The sequence below is a fragment of the Malassezia sympodialis genome, genomic scaffold (assembly GCF_000349305.1).
Source record: "Malassezia sympodialis ATCC 42132 genomic scaffold, msy_sf_5, whole genome shotgun sequence".
NCBI lineage: Eukaryota > Fungi > Basidiomycota > Malasseziomycetes > Malasseziales > Malasseziaceae > Malassezia > Malassezia sympodialis.
In genome coordinates, this window is record NW_017387803.1 from 422,636 (window position 1) to 442,332 (window position 19,697).

At 51.1% G+C, this 19,697-nt stretch overlaps 3 protein-coding genes and 3 pseudogenes across 6 annotated transcripts; 4 read left to right on the forward strand and 2 right to left on the reverse strand.

The window, feature by feature from the left end:
• Positions 1–1,250: 1,250 nt before the first annotated feature.
• Positions 1,251–2,273, forward strand: MSY001_1382 (uncharacterized protein; the record flags this gene model as incomplete). The annotated part of the gene is made up of 1 exon (XM_018883184.1): positions 1,251–2,273. One exon carries the CDS (start codon positions 1,251–1,253, stop codon positions 2,271–2,273), a length of 1,023 nt encoding a protein of 340 aa, XP_018739969.1.
• Positions 2,274–3,391: 1,118 nt separating this feature from the next.
• MSY001_1383 (uncharacterized protein) lies at positions 3,392–6,195 on the forward strand (the record flags this gene model as incomplete). The annotated part of the gene is made up of 2 exons (XM_018883185.1): positions 3,392–6,077; positions 6,188–6,195. 2 exons carry the CDS (start codon positions 3,392–3,394, stop codon positions 6,193–6,195), a joined length of 2,694 nt encoding a protein of 897 aa, XP_018739970.1.
• Positions 6,192–7,712, reverse strand: MSY001_1384 (uncharacterized protein; the record flags this gene model as incomplete). Its single annotated transcript, XM_018883186.1, has 1 exon — positions 6,192–7,712. The coding sequence occupies one exon, from the start codon at positions 7,710–7,712 to the stop codon at positions 6,192–6,194; it is 1,521 nt and encodes a 506-aa protein (XP_018739971.1).
• Positions 7,713–8,185: 473 nt separating this feature from the next.
• Positions 8,186–9,860, reverse strand: MSY001_1385 (annotated as a pseudogene). The gene is given in 2 exon segments: positions 8,186–8,230; positions 8,238–9,860. Coding segments are annotated over 2 exon segments (1,668 nt in total).
• Positions 9,861–10,713: 853 nt separating this feature from the next.
• Positions 10,714–13,076, forward strand: MSY001_1386 (annotated as a pseudogene). Its single transcript is given in 2 exon segments — positions 10,714–10,878; positions 10,887–13,076. Coding segments are annotated over 2 exon segments (2,355 nt in total).
• Positions 13,077–18,158: 5,082 nt separating this feature from the next.
• On the forward strand, positions 18,159–19,506 carry MSY001_1387 (annotated as a pseudogene). Its single transcript has 2 exons — positions 18,159–18,164; positions 18,190–19,506. Coding segments are annotated over exons 1-2 (1,323 nt in total).
• Positions 19,507–19,697: the final 191 nt, after the last annotated feature.

A 19,697-nucleotide genomic window follows, 5' to 3' on the forward strand; every position in this document is an offset into this window, starting at 1 on the left:
GTCAAGACACGCGCTCGTCTGTCCATTCGACCGGCTCCGAATCAGTATACACTCACACGACCATGAGTGAGGTTCTCCAGCCATATATGAGCACGGAACCTGCTCCGTTGACGCGGATCCCATCCATTCGCCCCCAGTTTATGGCCGAGACCACTCTCGAGAACTGGCTTGGGCCGGAGGATCCCCCGCTCGCTGACACAGCCCAAACACCTGAATCGGAAGAGCGTGGTGCTAGCTTGTTTGCTGAAGTGCCCATGGTGGTACCGACCGACGCTGAAGCGGCTTCGGCGTCTTATCGCGCATCGCAGGCCACGGAGCTCTCTTTGCCCTTGCCCACGCCGTCGCCCCAGGCGCGTCCTGCCCGTGCTTCGCCCTACGCGCCACGGACACCCTCGCCGCTAGGACACCCTGCGCTGACGCAGGACCCGGCACCTTTTGCCTCGACGCCGTCGGCCCCCACTACGGATGTCCAGCTATGCTTGGCTCCAATGAACGATACACCAACGCAGCCTCAAATGACCTCTTATGCCACCTCCAACTCGTCACGCTCATCGTTCCCCAGCTCGGTGCGTTTCTCGAACGAGATTTCGCCCAACTGGAAGCACAACTCTCACACGACGGTGTCGACGGAGATCACTTGGGTCGAAAACCACAGTGCTGTATCGAAAGACCGAGACGCCGCTGACTCGCCTCGCATGCCGGAGGCCGAAGCACCAGCGAGCCCCCGCAACCCGAATGCAGCAGTCTTGGCACCTCGCTCTGTGGACGTGGAGCGCGAATGGCAGGCCCAGCGCAACATGTCAGGGGCTACGTACGTGGAAGCCATGGGCTACGCTATCGACGATCCTTCTGACATGGATCATGCGATGGTGGACGACTATGTCTCTCGCTCACCTGTCACAAAGCAGACTCGTCCCTTGCCTACACCACCTTCGCGATCGTCCTCGTATCGCTCTAGTGTGATGGCCCGGTCGGTCACCACCGAGACGGGTCACACTGAGGGCCACGTGACCGGATCACCTATCTCTCTATCTTCACCGATGCAGACAATGCAGGCATGGTTCAGTCATCACAAGGAGTCAGAGAGGGCCCAATTCGGCGCCATGCGCATTTAATGCTCTTCCCCATTTCACCAGCTGCAGCGCCGCTTGATAGCCCACTTTGTAGTTTTCGCCGCGAGGCTGTTAGGATAATAAATCCATCTCCACCGCACAAGCCAAGAGGCAACTCCACCGCAGGGTCCGACCGCCATGTCTGTGGTCAAGCCCGCGCCCGTGCGCCGTTCGATGCGGCTCTCAAGCACCAGCAAGCCTATTGAACTGTCCAAGATAGATTCAGTCGCTCCAACTCCTGCACGGAAGCGACGCAAGGCGGTCGTGTCCGAGTCTCCCAACACACTCCCTCCCTTGCTGCCTGCTGAGGAGGTGGCCCAATGCACCACCCTAGTCCAACCGAAACTTCCTTTCTCCCTTGCGGAAGCTCAAGAGCATCTCTGCCGTGTAGATCCTCGCTTCCATACCCTGTTTGCTCAGATGGATCTCAAGATGTATGAGGAATTGCGCGACGGACAGGTGAAGGAACTCAATCTTTTCCGCGTGTTGACCACCTCCATCCTCGGACAGCAGATCTCCTGGCTTGCAGCACGCAGTATTATGTACAAATTCTGCCGCGTATTTGATCCTAGCCTGCCGTTACAACCTGATTTTGAGCATCTACCTAAGGATAAACTACCCTTTCCCACACCGCTCCAGGTGCTCGATGCGACGGACGAATCTCTACGAAGCGCCGGCCTGAGCTCGGCTAAAATCACATATGTACGTGATGTTGCTCGGCGGTTTGGCGATGGCCGTCTGGATGTCCGCAAGATTGTCGGCATGGACCCAGAGGCTTGCATCGCTGAGCTTGTCCAGGTCAGGGGGGTAGGCCGCTGGACAGCCGAAATGCTTCTCATGTTTGCGTTGCGCAGCCCAGATGTGTTGCCTGTAGGCGATTTGGGCGTGCAGCGCGGCATTGTCCGCTTTTACCTAGCCGATACCGCTGGGCTCATCGTATCAGCACAGAAGCGGAAAAGCAGCTACGTTCCTGCCGACCAGACGTCCAAGTGCCCATTTCCAGCGTCGACCTTGTCTCTCGAGGACTTGCGCTTGCGCGCGCAAGGGAAGAAGACGGCAAGAAAGATGTATCTGGATCCGCACGAGATGGCCGCGCTTGCTGAGCCGTGGGCCCCTTTCCGCTCGGTGGCCTGCATGTTCATGTGGTCGATTGAGGGCTAAGTATGTGCAAGTGTTCATCCCTCCATGTCATCTCTTGGCGCAAACGGAAAATGAAACGAGGCGGACCGCGGCGTTTGTGCAGCCTGGACCGGAAGACTAGACCGCCAGCCTTCTGACAGCGAGCGATGTGCTGTCTCTCGAAGGCTAGCGGTGCGCCGGTGCAGCTGCAGCGTGTGCACCTGCATGGGCGATGGCCGCCATTCCTGAGGGCTCCTCATGTTTTGGGCGCCTGCGCGCTCCCTAGCCCACTGGGCTTCCAGCTGCCTAAGCTCCGCCTGCAGGGCTCCATGAAGGGCCTGGTTATCGTGCGCTGCCTGCTCTGCCTCCGCTGCTTCGCGCTCGAGTTCGTGGAGGGTCTGCTTCTCCAGCTCCACGGCGGCGGCGGCGGCGGACATGCGTTCCTGCAGCTCGTGGGCCCAGTGCTTCTGCTGCTGTTGATGTTCCATCACCTCTTTTTCGGCCTCTGCGACCGCTCGATGGAGCACCGCAATGTGGCCCTTTTTCTCTGTTTCGTCCGCCTTTAGGAGCTGCACCTGTTCCTGAAGAGACTCGATTTTCTGTTCCCAACGAAGCGCCTGGGATGCCAGTCTCTCTTTCGTCCGCTCGATGTCCTGGAAAGCTTGCTGGGTGTGCGTGTCCCAAGGCACGCCTTTTTCTCCCTCGCGCGCCAGCGCACTGGGCGACAGCAGGTGGATCGCATGCTGCGAGCCGTCCCTCACGACACGAAGTTCGTAGTGCGCACCTTGTGGCAGGCTGTAAATGCGAAGGATATGCGGCTGTGGCCAATCTAGCTGGGACCATGCCACACCGTCAACGCACACTGAAGGGGCTATTGCCTGCGCACGTTTTCCTGCGAGAAAAGACCGATGCAGAGTACCCGAGGCATACTGGTCACACGACTTTGTATTCACGCAAATGCTCACACCATCCGGATGTACATACAGAACACTCACATCTATAGACGGCGGCTCGGAGGGGCTGGCTGTGGAGCCCATCTCCGTGACACGACCGCGTCCGCTCGGACAGCAAGCCAGGCGCCCACAGCGCAAGTTCTTATCACGTGACTCAAGATCACCGCAGGGTTGCGCGTCGCCGACGGCGCTGTTGCGTCTACCAGCATGGTCCGGCACGACTCGGAGGTGGCGTCGGTCCGCGTGTACTCTCGAGACCCAGAAAGGAAAGAGGACGAGAGGCCTCATCATACGAAGGATGAGCGGAAGACATCCAAAGATGGAGGCAAGCTCAAGGAGCTCAGTGAGGAAGACGAGCAGCTGAAGACGGAGTTAGAGATGCTAGTTGAGCGCCTGGGAGAAGCGAACCAACAGCTATACCGTCCAGCACTGGAGGCACTTCGGAATCTGATTCGCACGAGCACGTCGTCCATGACGTCTGTGCCGAAGCCACTGAAGTTCCTGCGTCCGCACTACGCACACCTCAAGTCGCTGTACAACCAATGGACTGTAGAGGATGAGGATCGTGCATTGTTTGCTGAGATCCTCAGTGTGCTTGCTATGACGTACTCAAATACAGGAGAACGCGAGACTTTGGCTTTCCGGCTCAAAGCGGACAAGTTGCGAGCGTCGACTACGGCCGAAGATCTGGGCCATTGGGGTCACGAATATGTGCGCCACTTGTGCACTGAGCTCGGTGAAGAGTACAATGCTACGGGCGAAGATGAGAAAGATGTGCAAGAGTTGATGCGTCTTGCGCTCCTCGTTGTCGACTTCAGTCTGAAGCACAATGCTGAGGTCGATGCCGTGGATCTGCTGCTCGAGATGGAGGCCGTGGATCAGCTTCCTCAGTTTGTCGACAAGGACACATTTGAGCGTGTGTGCCTGTACTTGGTGAGCTGTGTGAATTTGTTGGTTCCACCCGACGATGTCTTGTTTCTGCGCACGGCGCGCGAGATCTACCGTAAGCACTCCCGCTTTTTCGAGGCATTGGTGATAAGCATTCGTCTAATGGACCCTACTTGCATCCGTCAAGACTTTTTGTCCCCCAACAATGAGTCCATGCGTAAGCAAATGGCGTTTGTACTGGCGCGCCAGCAGATCCCCATTGAATGGCTTCAGGATGAGTCAAACCCTATTACGGATCAAGCACTGATTGACTGCCTGCTCCAAACTCAACTTTCTTCGCGATTTATCCAGTTCGGCAAGGATTTATCCATCTACGAGCCCAAGACACCGGAGGATGTGTATAAAACGCATCTAGAAACGGCCCGCGTGTCATCGATCGACTCGGCACGCGGCAACTTGGCCAATGCCTTCGTGAATGCCTTCGTGAATGCGGGCTTTGGCAATGATACGCTGATTGTGAATGCCGAGGAAGGCGACAGCTATGTGTACAAGACCAAGGACCACGGGAAACTCTCAGCTGCGGCCAGCGCGGGTATGTGCTTGCTCTGGGACACGGAGCTTGGCCTGAGCCACATTGACAAGTTTACGTATTCGTCGGATGAACACGTCCGGGCTGGTGCTATGATGGCGTATGGTATTTTGCACTCGGGAGTGCGCACCGAGATGGATGCCCCGCTCGCACTGCTGGCGGAGCACGTCGAGAGTAAGAGCAAACCGCTGCAGCACTCCTCGATTGTGGGTCTGGGTCTTGCGTATGCGGGCCAGGCGCGCGAGGAGCTTATGGCCCTGCTGCTGCCGTACGTGCAAGATGAGACGACGCCGATGGACACGGCTGCGCTATGTGCACTTTCGCTCGGCTTTGTCTTTGTGGGCTCCGCGCACGGTGAAATTGTGCCCAGTATCCTTCAAACCATGATGGAACGAGAGCCCTCGGACCTAAATGACAAATGGATGCGTTTCATGGCGCTTGGATTGGCGCTGCTGTTCCTAGGCAAGCAAGATGAAGCGGATGCTACGATCGAGACGCTCAAGGCGATCGAACATCCTGTCTCTCGCGATGCACAGATCCTTGTGGATGCCTGCAGCTACGCAGGGACGGGCAATGTGCTGAAAATCCAGACGCTGCTGCACTACTGTGCGGAGCATGTGTCGGCAGAGAAGAAAGAGGACACTGACGAGAAGCGAGAAACCGATGAGCAGCCACACGACCTGTACCAGTCGTATGCGGTCCTGGCCATTGCCCTTATTGCCATGGGAGAAGACGTTGGTGCGGAAATGACGTTGCGTCACATGTCCCACCTCATGCACTATGGTGATCCGGTCATCCGACGTACGGTGCCACTCGCCTTGGCGCTTCTGAATCCTTCAAACCCAGTGATCACAGTCCTCGACACACTGAGCAAGTACTCGCACGATAGTGACCTGGATGTGGCACTCAACGCGATCTTTGCTATGGGCTTGGTCGGCGCCGGCACAAACAATGCGCGGTTGGCGCAGCGCCTGCGTCAGTTGGCCAGTTACTATGCCAAGGAGCCCGACTGCCTGTTTGCCGTGCGTGTGGCACAAGGACTAGTACACATGGGTAAGGGCACGATTGGCATCGATCCATATCACACGGATCGCCAGCTGTTCAGTTTCTCGGCGATTGCTGGCCTGCTTGCAACGCTGCTGGCCTTTACGGATGCACGTGGATTTGTGCTGGACCGCACCCACTGGATGTTGTTCTGGCTCTCGGCGGCAATGCGGCCACGCTTCCTTATTACACTGGACGAATCTCTGGAGCCTTTACCTGTGTCAGTGCGTGTGGGTAAGGCTGTCGACACAGTGGCGCAGGCCGGCAAACCGCGAACGATTTCTGGCTTCCAAACACACAATACGCCCGTACGCCTCGGATCGCGTGAACGCGGAGTCTTGGCAACCGAAGAATACCTATCCTACACACCCAGTACGTATCTACGAGGGACTAACTTTAGTTATGGAGGGCTTTGTTGTGCTGCGCAAAAACCCTGGAAGCGAGGCGATCGACGAGTCATAGGCATGCACCTGTGTAAACAGGTGTTTAACGCGCAGACACGAGAGATAGCAGCTCATTGGCCATGCTAGGATCGACATTCGTCGTGCGCGTCAGCATGTCAATAACAGTATCATCCTGGCCAGCCAGGAGTCCCGATGGAGCCGTACCGGATCGCTCACCCAATTCAGCGGTCTCTTCCGATGGCCAGTACATGCCGAGCAAGGCTGGCTCGCCAAACTGATCCTTGCCGTCACTTAGCAGGCGCATAATCTCCGTGAGGCGTCGGCACAAGAGACCATACGGATTGCGTGCATAGTCCTGTGAATTTTGCAGGAGCTGCTTCACAGCTCGGAATAGTATGCCTACCGCCCCCGGCGTGTCGCGAATTGTGGTCTTAATCGAAGGAGAGGCGAGATACACCACATTGTAAAGGCACATGGCGACAGTCTCCGCATACTCGAGGCGCGTCGAACTTACCAAGCGTCGAAAATCATTCAATTGCACGGGCAAAAGACCCAGCAGGCACTCGGAGATTTGCAGCAGCACATCAGCTGGCACCTCGCGCCCCAAGGTTTCGCGATTTGCATCGGGCAACGCAAAGCACGAGAAGGCCTGCAGGGCCAATTGTACGTGGTGCGGCACCTGGTACAGCAGCACCTGAGACTGGGGCACCTGTGCCGGTAGACGCTCCAGCAGGGCTGGTGGAGCTCCCTCTCGGTGCTCAAATTCCGCCGCATCTAGCACAAAGAACCGTATCAAATCAAACAGCGATGCCACTGTGGCGGGTGTGTGCACGCTGAGATCCAGCGATTCGCCAGAAATACCCAGTAGGATCGTAATCAAGTCCTTACGTAGGTGCAGCAACTCATTCAACGAGAAGCACTGTAGCTGGTTGCTAGTGCCGCCCCAGCGCTGGTCGGCTTGAATCGTGCGTGCCATCCATGCAAGGCTCTGTACAAAACGTGAATGCGTCGCCAAGAATGAGCTGTTTTCCGGCATCACAGCCACATTGCGCAGGATAGTGACTATTGCTTGTACGATAGCCACGCGGCGATTCGCCGCCTGCTCTGCCACAGAGGAGCCAGTTTGCCGGCGCCAGAGCCGCAGAGCCGCTTCATCTTGTAGTACAAGCTCCAATGCTTCACAGTAGGTAGTCAGGTCCTTACGCAACAGGGTATCCGTGGCTGTGGTATTTTCTTCATTGCCCCCCATTCCGCTCATCAGCATGTCCAGCAGTACGTCCAGCAAGTTTTCACAGGGCGCCATCAAGAATTGGAATTGCGCGGGAGCATCCAATCCAGATGACAATATTAACAAAGTATTCAGTGCATACGACACTTCATGCGCCAACTCCGACTGTAACGACATAATGAGTCCATAGACATCCACTTTGCCCAGCTCATGCACACCGCGTGGCCGCGTGCGAGCAGCAATGCGTGGCACCAACTCGCGGTCAATCCGGTCCAAGTCACGTCCTCCATGTGTACGCATCTCTAGGTTGGTGGGCACATACTCAATCTTGAACTTGGTCGGCTCTTGTTCGGTCGAAGCTGCAACAGTCGACATATTAGGTCCTGGTCCCGCTGCTGAGCTCTCTCGGGCCTCACTCGAACCAACTGTGTTGGTAACAGGCGACTGTCTTGGAGAGACTGCGCTGGCAGCGAGCCCCGACGCCGTAGTTCCAGAGGCTGACACTGCGCTGCTGGGTAGCACAGGCCCAGGACTAGGCGCAGTCATGGGTCCTGAGGGCATCCCAGGCGACGGACCAACTGGGGGAGCAGGTCTAACTGGCATACCCAACGAGGGCGATGGACTCACAGATATGCCACCGGCAAACGCCGACGGTCTTGGAGCAGGGGAGGCACTGCTTCTGGGTAGAGTCGCAGCACCTGGGGACGAGGCATCCACAGAAGGTGCTCGATTCGACTGCGTTGACAAAGGCATCGACGCTGGCACGTTGTTCGCGTTCATCATCGGCATATTTGTGTCAGAGGCCATATGACTTTGCCCCGGCATGGTGTTGCTAGGTGGCACCATCCCTACTGGCGACATGACGCCTGTTGGCTGCGTAGTTGGCTGAGGTGCTGGTACAGGGATAGATGGCTGGGTCACACTGGCTGGCTGCATAATCGGAGGAAGCGGCACATTTGCCCCTACCACACTGGTTCTAGGCACCGGTGGTGAGGACACTGTATTAGCCCAGGTAGAAGGAATGTTCATCCCCGAATCCTTGTTCGCACGGTTCGCATGGTACGCCTGCAGTGCTTGTTGGATTGCTGTGTAGCGTGCCATAGCCACCTGCGGCGCCATCTGTCCGGAAGAAACAAGTGTCTGCAACTGACTAAAATGCTTCCCCACCGCAAACTGTACTTGAGCAGGATCCATGTTGGCAAACGGGTTCAATGGAGTTGCTGCATTGGTGGCAGGTGCCACAGGGGGCGGTCCCACAGAAGGCGCACGTTCTCCGGTCGCTGCTTCGTGCACAGAAGGTGTTTCGGCACGATTTTCTGCCCCGATTCTAGTAGGCGTTGCCATTGTATTGGTCATAGACGACATTGCACCCATTGTCGGAGCGTTCGACGCAATTGGTGTGCCCGCGTTACTCTGCAGGGCGTGCTGCTGCGTAGCCATCCAGGATTTTTCAAATAGAGATAGTCGTTGCGTGTAGTACGCAGCCAGCCGACCCGGCACCTCGCTGGGTTTGATGATGGCACCCGGCATAGGTGGCTCACCAGGGGAGCCTACTGCTAACTCCAATTGTTGTGCCACAAGGGACCAGCCATTTGGGATCGAAAAGACTTGCTCAGATCCACCCAGTGACATAACTTTCATAAAAAGGCGTTGCAAATCAATGGACCTTGTTTCACCGGGTGCACCAACTGCTGCAGGCCCAACGAAAGGTGTCGCCCAGTCCACAGGCAAATTAATTCCTCTTTGTGACATGAAGAGACGGACAGCAGATGGAAAATCGTGCTGAGGGGGCGCTTGTGTTCCCATATTACTTTGAAATTGAGGGGAGGATGCCATCTGAGGCGAAGTGTTGTGCGCCATAGTATGCTTGATATCAGTTAATGAATGAGGTGGATTAGAAGATATAGAAGGAATCCCTAGGGAAGCTGACGCTTGGTATGACTGTGACTGCACCTGCTGCGGCTGTGTCTGCTGCGGCTGCTGTACTTGCTGCTGCACACCAGTGAAGGTTTGCATCGGTGCATTCGGTGCCATCATCTGCGTTGCAAGCCGTTGCACACTCCCTTGTGGCATCAACGATGGAGATGGTTGGGTTTGCATATGCATTTGCATTTGCATCTGTGGGGGCACAACCATATTAGCAGGTGCCTGGTTAGATACAAAGGTTGAGGTGGGAGGTATCTGAGTCATGGGTGAACCCATGGAGTGACTTGCGTCCCCCGCGGCATTTCGCACAGTTGCCATAGTTGATTCATTCATCGCCATGAGGCGGCGCATCTGACCAGTAAGATACTGTTGTGCTGCCGTCTTATTAGGCCCATCTGGTTGTGCGTTCACCATCGCCCATTGACGCTGAAGAGCATTCATATTCGCCTGAATATTCTGTAGGAACTGACCAGGTGTGGGCTGCTGTTGCGGCACAGTTGTGGCTTGGTTCATAAGGTTGGGTGTCATTGGATTCATAGCAACCTTGCTCTCAGAGTTGACGGCGTTCACACCCATACTCAGAGGAGGTTGAGACATGACATTTTGAGAATTATGTGATGAAGCTGAAGGTACATTTTGTGTCTGTGGCTGCTGCACTGACCCTGATGAAGCATTATTCGGAGACGAGGGATGCATCTGGTGTAAATGAACATGCGCCTGAGCCGATGGTTGCTGCAGCTGTTGATGTTGATGCTGCTGATGTTGATGCTGCTGATGTTGATGCTGCTGCTGCTGCTGCTGCTGCTGCTGCTGCTGCTGCTGCTGATGCTGCTGCAGCTGTTGATGTTGCTGCTGCTGCTGAACTTCAGCGTGCTTCCTGAACCATGTGGACAAATCCATTGTCACCGCCCTGGGTCCTTCCGAGGCCCGATGCGGTAGTCTGAGAGACTAAGATAATCCTAGGTCCGAGGGAAGGATACAAAGAGCGGACACACAGCCAACTGTCTCTGTCTCCACTCGATAACGTCGTGATCTATGCGCGTCACGAGATACTCGTGGGGTCGTCGCGCGTGGAGCCAACGGTCGTGTCAAACCGCGCACTGTTGTTCAATCACAGCGAGAAGTCGTATTCTCGGCCGAATACACGTGACGAAGCACTACCCCGATCGAGTCGTCCATCGTAGCGCTAGGCCCTTGCGCCACCGCTCAGTCCTTGATCTTGGAGTGACGGGTTCTTGCATTCATATCTAGTGGCGCGGTGCATACCGGCACTAGTATTGTGCACCAATTCAATTTTTATTATATACTTACCCAATTCTCTCGAGAGCGTAGGCTTTCTGTGAGTATTTCATGCTACACGCTACTTGCAACGGCGCCTTCGCTCGCGCTGCCTTGTCACGATCGACGCCATTTTTGACGGGGGGCGCGATCTTACGATCGCGCTTTACATATGTACCAAAGCCCTTTAAAGCTTTACCAGTGCCCTCAAACACACGTTTCTTTCAAATTTCCGCTCGCACTTTTGCCACCCCAGGAAACGACAGGTCTGATCGTGACGATAAGGACAAAGAGTTCCATGAATCAATCAATCGTGGCCTTAGGGAGGCAAAGGAAGGTAAACAGACTAACCCGGACGATGTTCCTGAAGAGTTGAAACAGTTCTTTAACCGCGAAAAGAAACACTCAGCTCCTCAGAACAAATCTGAGGATGGCGATTCGAAGGATTCAACTCCTCGGAAAGACAAGAAGCAAGGTTTTGGATTCTCTGGGAACAACAACCAGAATAACAACAACCAAAACAACAATGACATGCGTGCAAATATGAACATGTTGATTGCTACAATTATATCAACTTACATTTTGTACCGCTTTACTTCGCCGGAATCTTCATCCAGGGAGATTACTTGGCAAGAATTCCGCTCAGCATTTTTAGACCGTGGACTTGTCGAACGTCTCGTTGTGGTAAACCGTGCCAAGGTCAATGTGTATCTTCACAGCAATGCGACTGGTGGTTCCTATTCGGGCCAACCGGGTGCTTTATTGGGCACGCCACAGTACTGGTTCAGTGTTGGAAGCGTCGAAGCTTTCGAGCGTAACCTCGAAGATGCTCAACGTGAGCTTGGTATTCCTTCAAACGAGCGTATACCTGTGGCATACCATGAATCGATCAGTATGGCTTCGACGTTACTGCACTTTGCGCCTACTCTAATTATTGCAGGCTTGCTATTCTACCTTACCCGTCGCGCTGCAGGTGGCGGTATGGGTGGTGGCGGCGGCGGACCAGGTGGTATATTCGGTATTGGCAAGAGTCGCGCTAAACTGTTCAACCAGGAAACTGATGTCAAAGTAAAGTTTGAAAATGTTGCCGGTATGGATGAAGCCAAGCAGGAAATTATGGAATTCGTGAGCTTTTTGAAAAATCCAGAGCGTTATGAGCGTCTGGGTGCGAAAATCCCTCGTGGTGCCATCCTCAGTGGACCCCCCGGTACAGGCAAAACGCTAGTTGCAAAGGCTACTGCAGGTGAAGCAGGTGTTCCATTCTTGTCCGTATCTGGATCTGAATTTGTGGAAATGTTTGTTGGTGTTGGTCCATCTCGCGTGCGTGATATGTTTGCAACGGCCAAGAAAATGGCACCGTGTATCATCTTCGTGGACGAAATCGATGCGATTGGCAAATCACGTGGAAAGGGCGGTAATTTTGGAGGCAATGATGAACGTGAGAGTACGCTCAATGAGCTACTTGTCCAGATGGATGGTTTTGGCACCAACGAACATGTTGTTGTACTTGCAGGTACTAATCGGCCTGACGTGCTCGATCCAGCGCTGATGCGCCCGGGTCGTTTTGACCGTCACATTGCCATTGATCGCCCTGACATCAGTGGACGTCGCGCCATTTTCCATGTGCATCTCAAGCCACTTAAGCTCCGGGAGGACGTCGACACGGATCTTCTTGCTGAAAAGCTTAGCACGCTCACCCCGGGATTCAGTGGTGCCGACGTTGCTAATGTGTGCAATGAAGCCGCTCTCATTGCTGCACGTGCCGAAGCACCTTCCATCGATGAGCATCACTTTGAGTTGGCCATTGAACGTGTGATTGCAGGACTGGAGCGCAAGTCACGCGTCCTCAGCCCAGAGGAAAAAACTACGGTCGCGTACCACGAAGCTGGTCACGCCGTTTGTGGCTGGTTCCTGGAACACGCTGACCCTCTCCTGAAGGTGTCTATCATCCCGCGTGGTGTTGGCGCTCTGGGATATGCGCAATACCTTCCAAAAGAACGTTTCCTCTTCAGTACCGAGCAGCTTCTTGACCGCATGTGTATGACGCTTGGTGGTCGGGTTGCTGAAGAGATTTTCTTCGGACGCATCACTACCGGAGCGCAAGATGATCTCTCCAAGATTACCCGTATGGCCTTTGAGATTTGTGCATCTTACGGTATGAATGACAAGCTTGGTCCTGTGTCGTACCGTACAGACCAAGAGTCGATGCACAAACCTTATTCTGAGCGTACCGGTGAATTGTTGGATGAGCAAGTGCGCGCCATGGTAATGGAAGCACATGCTCGTACTACAAATCTTTTGACGGAACATCGCGAAGATGTGGAAAAAGTTGCGAAGCTCTTGCTCGAAAGGGAAGTTATAACTCGTGAGGATATGACGAATCTGCTTGGCAAGCGACCTTTCAAACAGGCTGACGAAGCGGATGAATATCTTGACAAGAAAGGACGTCTTCGGAAAGAACAACCTGGTCCTTCCGAGACTTTGCATCCTGACCCTAAGCTGGCTTCTTCCAGGAGCGACGTGCCTCCTCCGTAATTGGAATGACCCCAAATAGCGAAAGAACAATGATATCTGATGCCCGTGCGCAGCACGTGACACCATCTGCGTATTGAGAACATAGCGTAGGCCTACTGTTCTAAGTGGTGATCATACATCGACTCTCGTGGTCGGGCATTGGAATGCCATGTCTGGAATCGACCCGCAACCATTTAGTTTGACAGATGAAACGAATACTGTAAATTCAAGTTTTAACAAGTCTAATGTTAAGGAGACCTTCTCTGAGACGCAAAATTTTTCTGTTACTGTTAATGATCTTCCCACAGGCGAATCGTCATCACGGGCTTCAAGTAAATCCAAAATATTTCTGCCAGGCCTAAGCAAAAACGATATATTCTCGAATGAATTCCAGGGTGGCTTAAACAAAAATGCATTGCATGAACGGCCTTTGGGTCCTAAATTTGTACCGCTTGATCGTTTGCGGTCGCCTTGGAATACCAAAAGAAGTCCTTCTTCAAGGCCTTTATCTGTTCTTTCGTCAAATTCTGAGCATATGACTTTTCCTGAATCTGTGAAGGACATTTCATTTTCAGACATCATAGACAACACGTCTACCACCGATTCACACTCTCATATTAATTCCGAGCCTATTCCGCGACCATTTTTAAACTTCCGCCCACTTCGGAAAATTTCCGCACAATGTGAAAGGTATGGTAACGTTTCAAATCTCTGTGTTTCAGGAGGTATAATTGTAATCGGGTTTGACTCGGGTTTGACTGTTGTTTTTGACCTATTACAACGTATTCGTTGCACTTGTGCTTCTGAAGATGCATATGGGGACAACCAACATAAAGTTACAGCGCTTGATATCTCTCACGATGCATCGTTCCTAGCAGTGGGCCATGCTTCCGGGCATATTTTTTTGTATGACTTATTTGAACCGAAGGAACCAGCTCGACATGTTCCTCCAATCGATACACATGCTTTAGCAACTGGAATCGGAGAAGGTCATTTACCTGGTGTACCAATTTTGCATATTCACTTCGTGGGTACGAGAAAAACAGGATTTATTAGCGCTGACGCCAACGGTGTGTGTTTTTATCATTCGTTGGGTCGAATACTTGGCATGGCCTCCAATGATACGCTTCGTGTATATGGCCAATATCGCGGTTCCCCCCCTATCTCCAGCGTTTTATCTTTACCAGTTGGGAATACAAAGCATGCTTCTGATGATTACAATTTTATTGCACTTTTACTACAGGACAAAATGCTGCTAATCGGCCTTCAACCTAGTGCAAAGACGTGGTATCGTGTTGTTGCAAACAGACCTGGAGAAACAGCTGCTATGGCATGGTTTCCAACCACTTTAATTGACGGGCGTGTATGTCATCCTATGCTGGCTTTTTCATTTGCAAATGAGTTGCGCGTTTTACATGTGCGCTCAGTGCGTGTTAAAAAAAATCAAAATCCATACTTCCTTCCTTCGGCTATTATGCTATCTGAAGAGACTTTAACACCAGCTCCTGACCCGATTACAGGTATCCATTGGGTCCACCGCTCTCTCTTGCTGGTGGTGACTACTCAAGCTTGGTATCTCTATGATTTTCGAAAACGATGCTACACCGAATGGCAACCCCATGATCCACTTCTTCATGAAAATGATGAAGCTGGCTGCCAAACTCAAGGTTTCTCAATATGGAGAAGTAAGGCTTTTTTATTAGCTGATGGTCTTTATACTGGCGACTTTGTGCCTTGGGATGCGCGCCTTAGGGAATTGGAAGAAGACCATGACTACTTATCTGCAATCCGGCTTGGCCTAGCTTTGTACGATGGAACCGAATTGGGATCAGGTATTGGTCTCCCTGATCCTCCATCACAGCAACAAGCTACAATTGCCTTCACTATTCAAGATGTGATAAACAAAGCTGCTCCGCAAATATTGTCGCACCGGGAAGATGCAAAGGAATTTGTGCGATTATGCGCTCAGTTTGCTATTGCCACTCAGCAATTTGATTACTTATTCGGTGAATTATATGCAATATACGAGAGCTACAGTCTTGATGCAACCTTTGTTCACGAAATCGAAGAATTTATCATTTCTGGATACATTCGAGCACCATCCCCTTCTATTATGAAGCAACTTTTAACTTACAAGGACGAGATTCATGACTATTCTAAGATGGAACAACTAATTTTACATGTTGATCCACTTTACCTTGACTTGGATCAAACAATGGCGCTCTGTATCAATCACAATTTATGGGATGGGCTGGCCTATATTTGCGAAGAAATGTTGCAGGATTACGCTACCCCGGCGGCGAGGATCTTGCATCACCTTCATTCAGTGTATATGTTTGTATCAGACGAAGAGTCAAAAACCAAACCTTTCAAGTCTTCGAGTATACCAGAACAAAGTGTCTATGCTATTTTCCATATCATTTCAGCACGTTATCGGGGCTTGAAGTATCCTTCTATGGAGCCGTTGCCCAGAAAGATGGCTGTGCTGGCTGTCCAAAGTCTGAATAAGTTGCTGTTTTCACAATATCCTATTGCCCTACCTGATGAAGAATCAGTCAATACCTGGGAAGAGAAACTGTATCCTTATTTGCGCATTATAATGATTTTTGATGCTGAAGCCTTCCTAAATGTTCTTGATATATCGTTCGAGCATGACTTCTTCGGCGATGAAGATGAATCAGAACTATTGTCTCGAAGTGCCATTATGAATATTTTATACCATCTATGTCTGACCGATGAACTTCCTGGTTCTTCGGTACTATTTACAGCACTCTTTGCAGCGAGAAACTCGGCCAAATATCCACAATTCTTGTCTGTATCAGACACCCATGCAGATTGGCTTTTCAATACACTTACTCATGCAGGAACTCATCAAGAGGATTGTGAATTCGCATTAGAATGTTTGCTCTCCATCCATCCGATCACATTTACCCAGGCGCATTTGAATATGTTGGAACACAACGGCTTTTGGAATGTTTATGAAGCTGCTTTGAAGAAAATGAAGAAGTATGATATTTTGATAAAGCACTACATGCTCGACCAAGATGGGGAACACCATAAACCGGGACAGCTGCTTGATCGCGTCACCAATCTTTTTAGCATACCTGCTTTACAGCAACACGAGAATTGGAGAAAATTGGAAAACGTTTTTCTTGAAAGTGTCCCCGATGTACCCGAGTCGCTTCTTAGTGATGTAACTCGGATTGTTATTTCTTACTTTTGTTCTTGCGATATTTCAGTATTGGAGAAGCTTTCTGATACACCTCACCACCAATACTTATACCTTTTACCATTTTTTATTCTCGAAAATGGCATTGCGAGAGAAACGTCCATGATTTTACGCTCTAAATGGATCGATCTGGTTGCTGAATATTGCCCTGCTCTTTTAATTCGCCAACTGGATAGTCATCCTGCTGCATTTTTTGATTTGGATCAAGTCTGCGAAGTTTGTAAGCAACATGGTTTCGGCGACGCTCTCATTTGGGCGTATGACCGACTTGGTCAAAGCGATCGAGCCATGGATGTTCTCGATCACTTTGTTGATCGTGCGGCATGTCAAGTGCAAACATGCATAGAGGGAGAAGCCGGTTCTGCCGTTACGGCCGTGGGTGAACGTTACTGGAATGACTGTCTACAAACTTGCCAATCTTTGTCCAATGTTGTGGAGATGGCTTGTCGTATTGGGGTTGAACACTCTACTCGAGATAACTTGAATGTCGATGATGTGCGGGAACAATGGTTCCGAATTCTCAATGCTGTTACTACGCTAGAACATATGCTAACAACACGCTTTGCCTCTGCATCAGGTGAATTGTTGGCGCTCACTTTATCTCGTTGTGAAACACTCATTGAAAATGTACTTGCAGCCTTGGTGACTTCAGTTCCTTTTGAACTTGTGTCTTTTCCTCTATTATTTAACCGCTTAATGGGTGAGCATCCAAAAAGTTCGAAGCGTTCATTTTACGAAATGCGTAAACTTATGAATGCAATGATTACAGCGTACAGATTTCGGTGCGACCTGCTCAATATAAGTGCGCGACTTTCTATGGCGGATGTTACTCGGCTTTTTCATGAACTAGTTCGTGAACGCAGTATTGGATGGCTCGTGTATGGATCTACGTCAAGCTGCCGAGGATGTAACAAGACACTGAACTTTGGAGATCTCAATGGAGATGATGATCTGATCATTACGTCTCGTGGTCACCTCTTTCATCATGATTGCTTCGAGAATCCTGACGTATAGTATGGTAATGCGAGTTAGCTTGGTCACTGCGAGCATCCGTCAATAGCCTGCATGTCATCAACTGCATTAGGTGCCCAGCTTGACGCATAGGGAATATTAAATTTCAAAAATACCAAATCCAAGCATGTATGTATGCACAAGCGAATAAATTTAATCCGCGCGGGACAAATCCGGGGAGTCAACTAAGGCCGGACTAATAAGTGAAAGTAGATCACTGCGTTGCTTCACTCCTATTGCATGCATCATTATCTTGCAGACGCGCAGAGCGCCCTCTTTTAGCCACCTTCGACAAGTACCTGTGCTAAAGGATCTCGCATTGTCTTTTTAACGTAATTCACCATACTGGGGCATACAAGTCGTCTTTGGTAGGATGGCTTCCCCAAGAGCCGATGATGCATCATCAAATTCAGGCGGTTTTAAAACTTGGTGGCCGTCGCTCGGAACGCGTGCGATATCGCCTCAGCGACCAGAGTTCTCATTGAACAGTCCTTCATCTGGATCCATATTTGGACAACCTTTGCATCATGTCTTAAAGTGCTCCAGCGTTCCCATTCGTTTGGCTGATGTTAATGGAGAGCCATATATTTGGGGCTATATACCAGCGGTTGTGGCCAAAACAGGTCTTTATTTAAAACAACATGGTATGTTGGGTGATTTTAACAGGTCAGGATTGAATGTAGAGGGTGTTTTTCGTGTTGGTGGCTCTGAAAAACGAGTACGAGAACTCCAGGATATTTTTGATACACCCCCTAATGTTCGTATGACCGTGTCTTGCTTACATTTAGTATGGAAAAATTATTGATTGGTCTCCATACACAGTGCACGACGCTGCTGGTTTGTTAAGACGTTATTTGACTCAAATGCCTGTATGTGTGTCATTCTAATTTTCAGGAACCCATCATTCCAAGAAGTATGTCCAGGAAATTCTGTCGAGTTATGACCAAGCGCGATCTTGAAGAGGGTTCCAAAATTGAGCAATACCGTCGTCTCATCATTTCTATTCCCCAAGCGAGCCAATATCTACTTCTATATATACTTGATTTGCTGGCTGTTGTCGAAAACAATTCTGACAAGAATAAAATGACTGCGCAAAACCTAGCCATCGTGTTCCAACCATCAATCCTCAGTCATCCACATCTTGGGTCGAAAGATGAGCATCTGGCTGCGGTTGAAGTGATTGAATTCCTTATTGAGCACCAGGATCATTTTGTTCTGGCACTGTCGAAGCCCCCTCCTAAGGATGTTCCCCCTGAAGATCTCACTACACAGATTCCCCCTGAAATTGAAGACTATGTCATTGTTCCCTCGGATTCTGATGAAGAAGTATCGGAATACCAGGTACATCTAGGGGGCGGCTCCTTGTTAGCAAAGCCTCAAACCTCCTATCAGCTTTTTGGAAAATTAGAAAGGAAGAAACGTATGGATCGACTGCCAACAACTCCTACGGAAGAGGAGCCCAGAAACTTTAATTTTACAGTGGGTCACGGTACACCGCCTCACCGGCCAGGTCATTCATCTCCCCTTTTTACATCCACGTTTTTCCGGAGGCGGTCAAATTCACACACATATGGAGGCATGGACGATCATCGACTTTCTCTTGCTGCAGACGCACCTAAGAACCAAGAATTTCGAGCGTCAAAGCCAACGCGTCATCCAAGCATCCGAGTTAGCCCACCCACATCTACCTTAAAGCCTGAACGATCAGTGTCCAGCAATGGGGTAGATGAGATGGAACCCAAACATCCTTATACTTATTTTCTTTCACCTGTGCGTTCGGATGAATGCTTGGTCACGGGAGCGTCGAAACCGGACTTTTCTGGTACTCCTGGAGCGTCGAAACGAAGCCGAGCCACCGCCAGCAGGCCACCGCTTACCAAAAGCCATTCGGCGAAGCATTCTTCTCGATACTCAAATTCCTCTTCAGAGTTCGTGCAACCACCTAAATCATTGCCACCTCATGAAGCGCATCTAAGTCCTGCACTACCTTTAGGAAACATTCAGCTTTATTCGACCATAAGTCCTGCTATCTCCATGGATCGGCAATCGGCTTCATCACAGTCTAGTGTCATGGATGCATTAGGTCCCGTCATGCCTTCCTCGAAATCGGAGAGCTCTGTACCTCATCCTCATGGGTCACCCGTTCAAAAGACGCTTGGTTTCATGCCGAAAGAGGATACTTCGCCAGATGTGTCAAGCGATTCTAAAGTTTCACTTGGTCAACCTGCTCGCTTGTCCGACGATACAAATCCTGGCTCAATACACGATGATCTCAATATGAAGTTTGCGAAAGTTGTTCTTACTCTTTCAACACCAAAATCACTGCCTTGAACTTATTCTAGGCTGATTACGGGTCATTTGGGATAATGGCAACTGTTATTCATTTTGCGAGGGATATATAT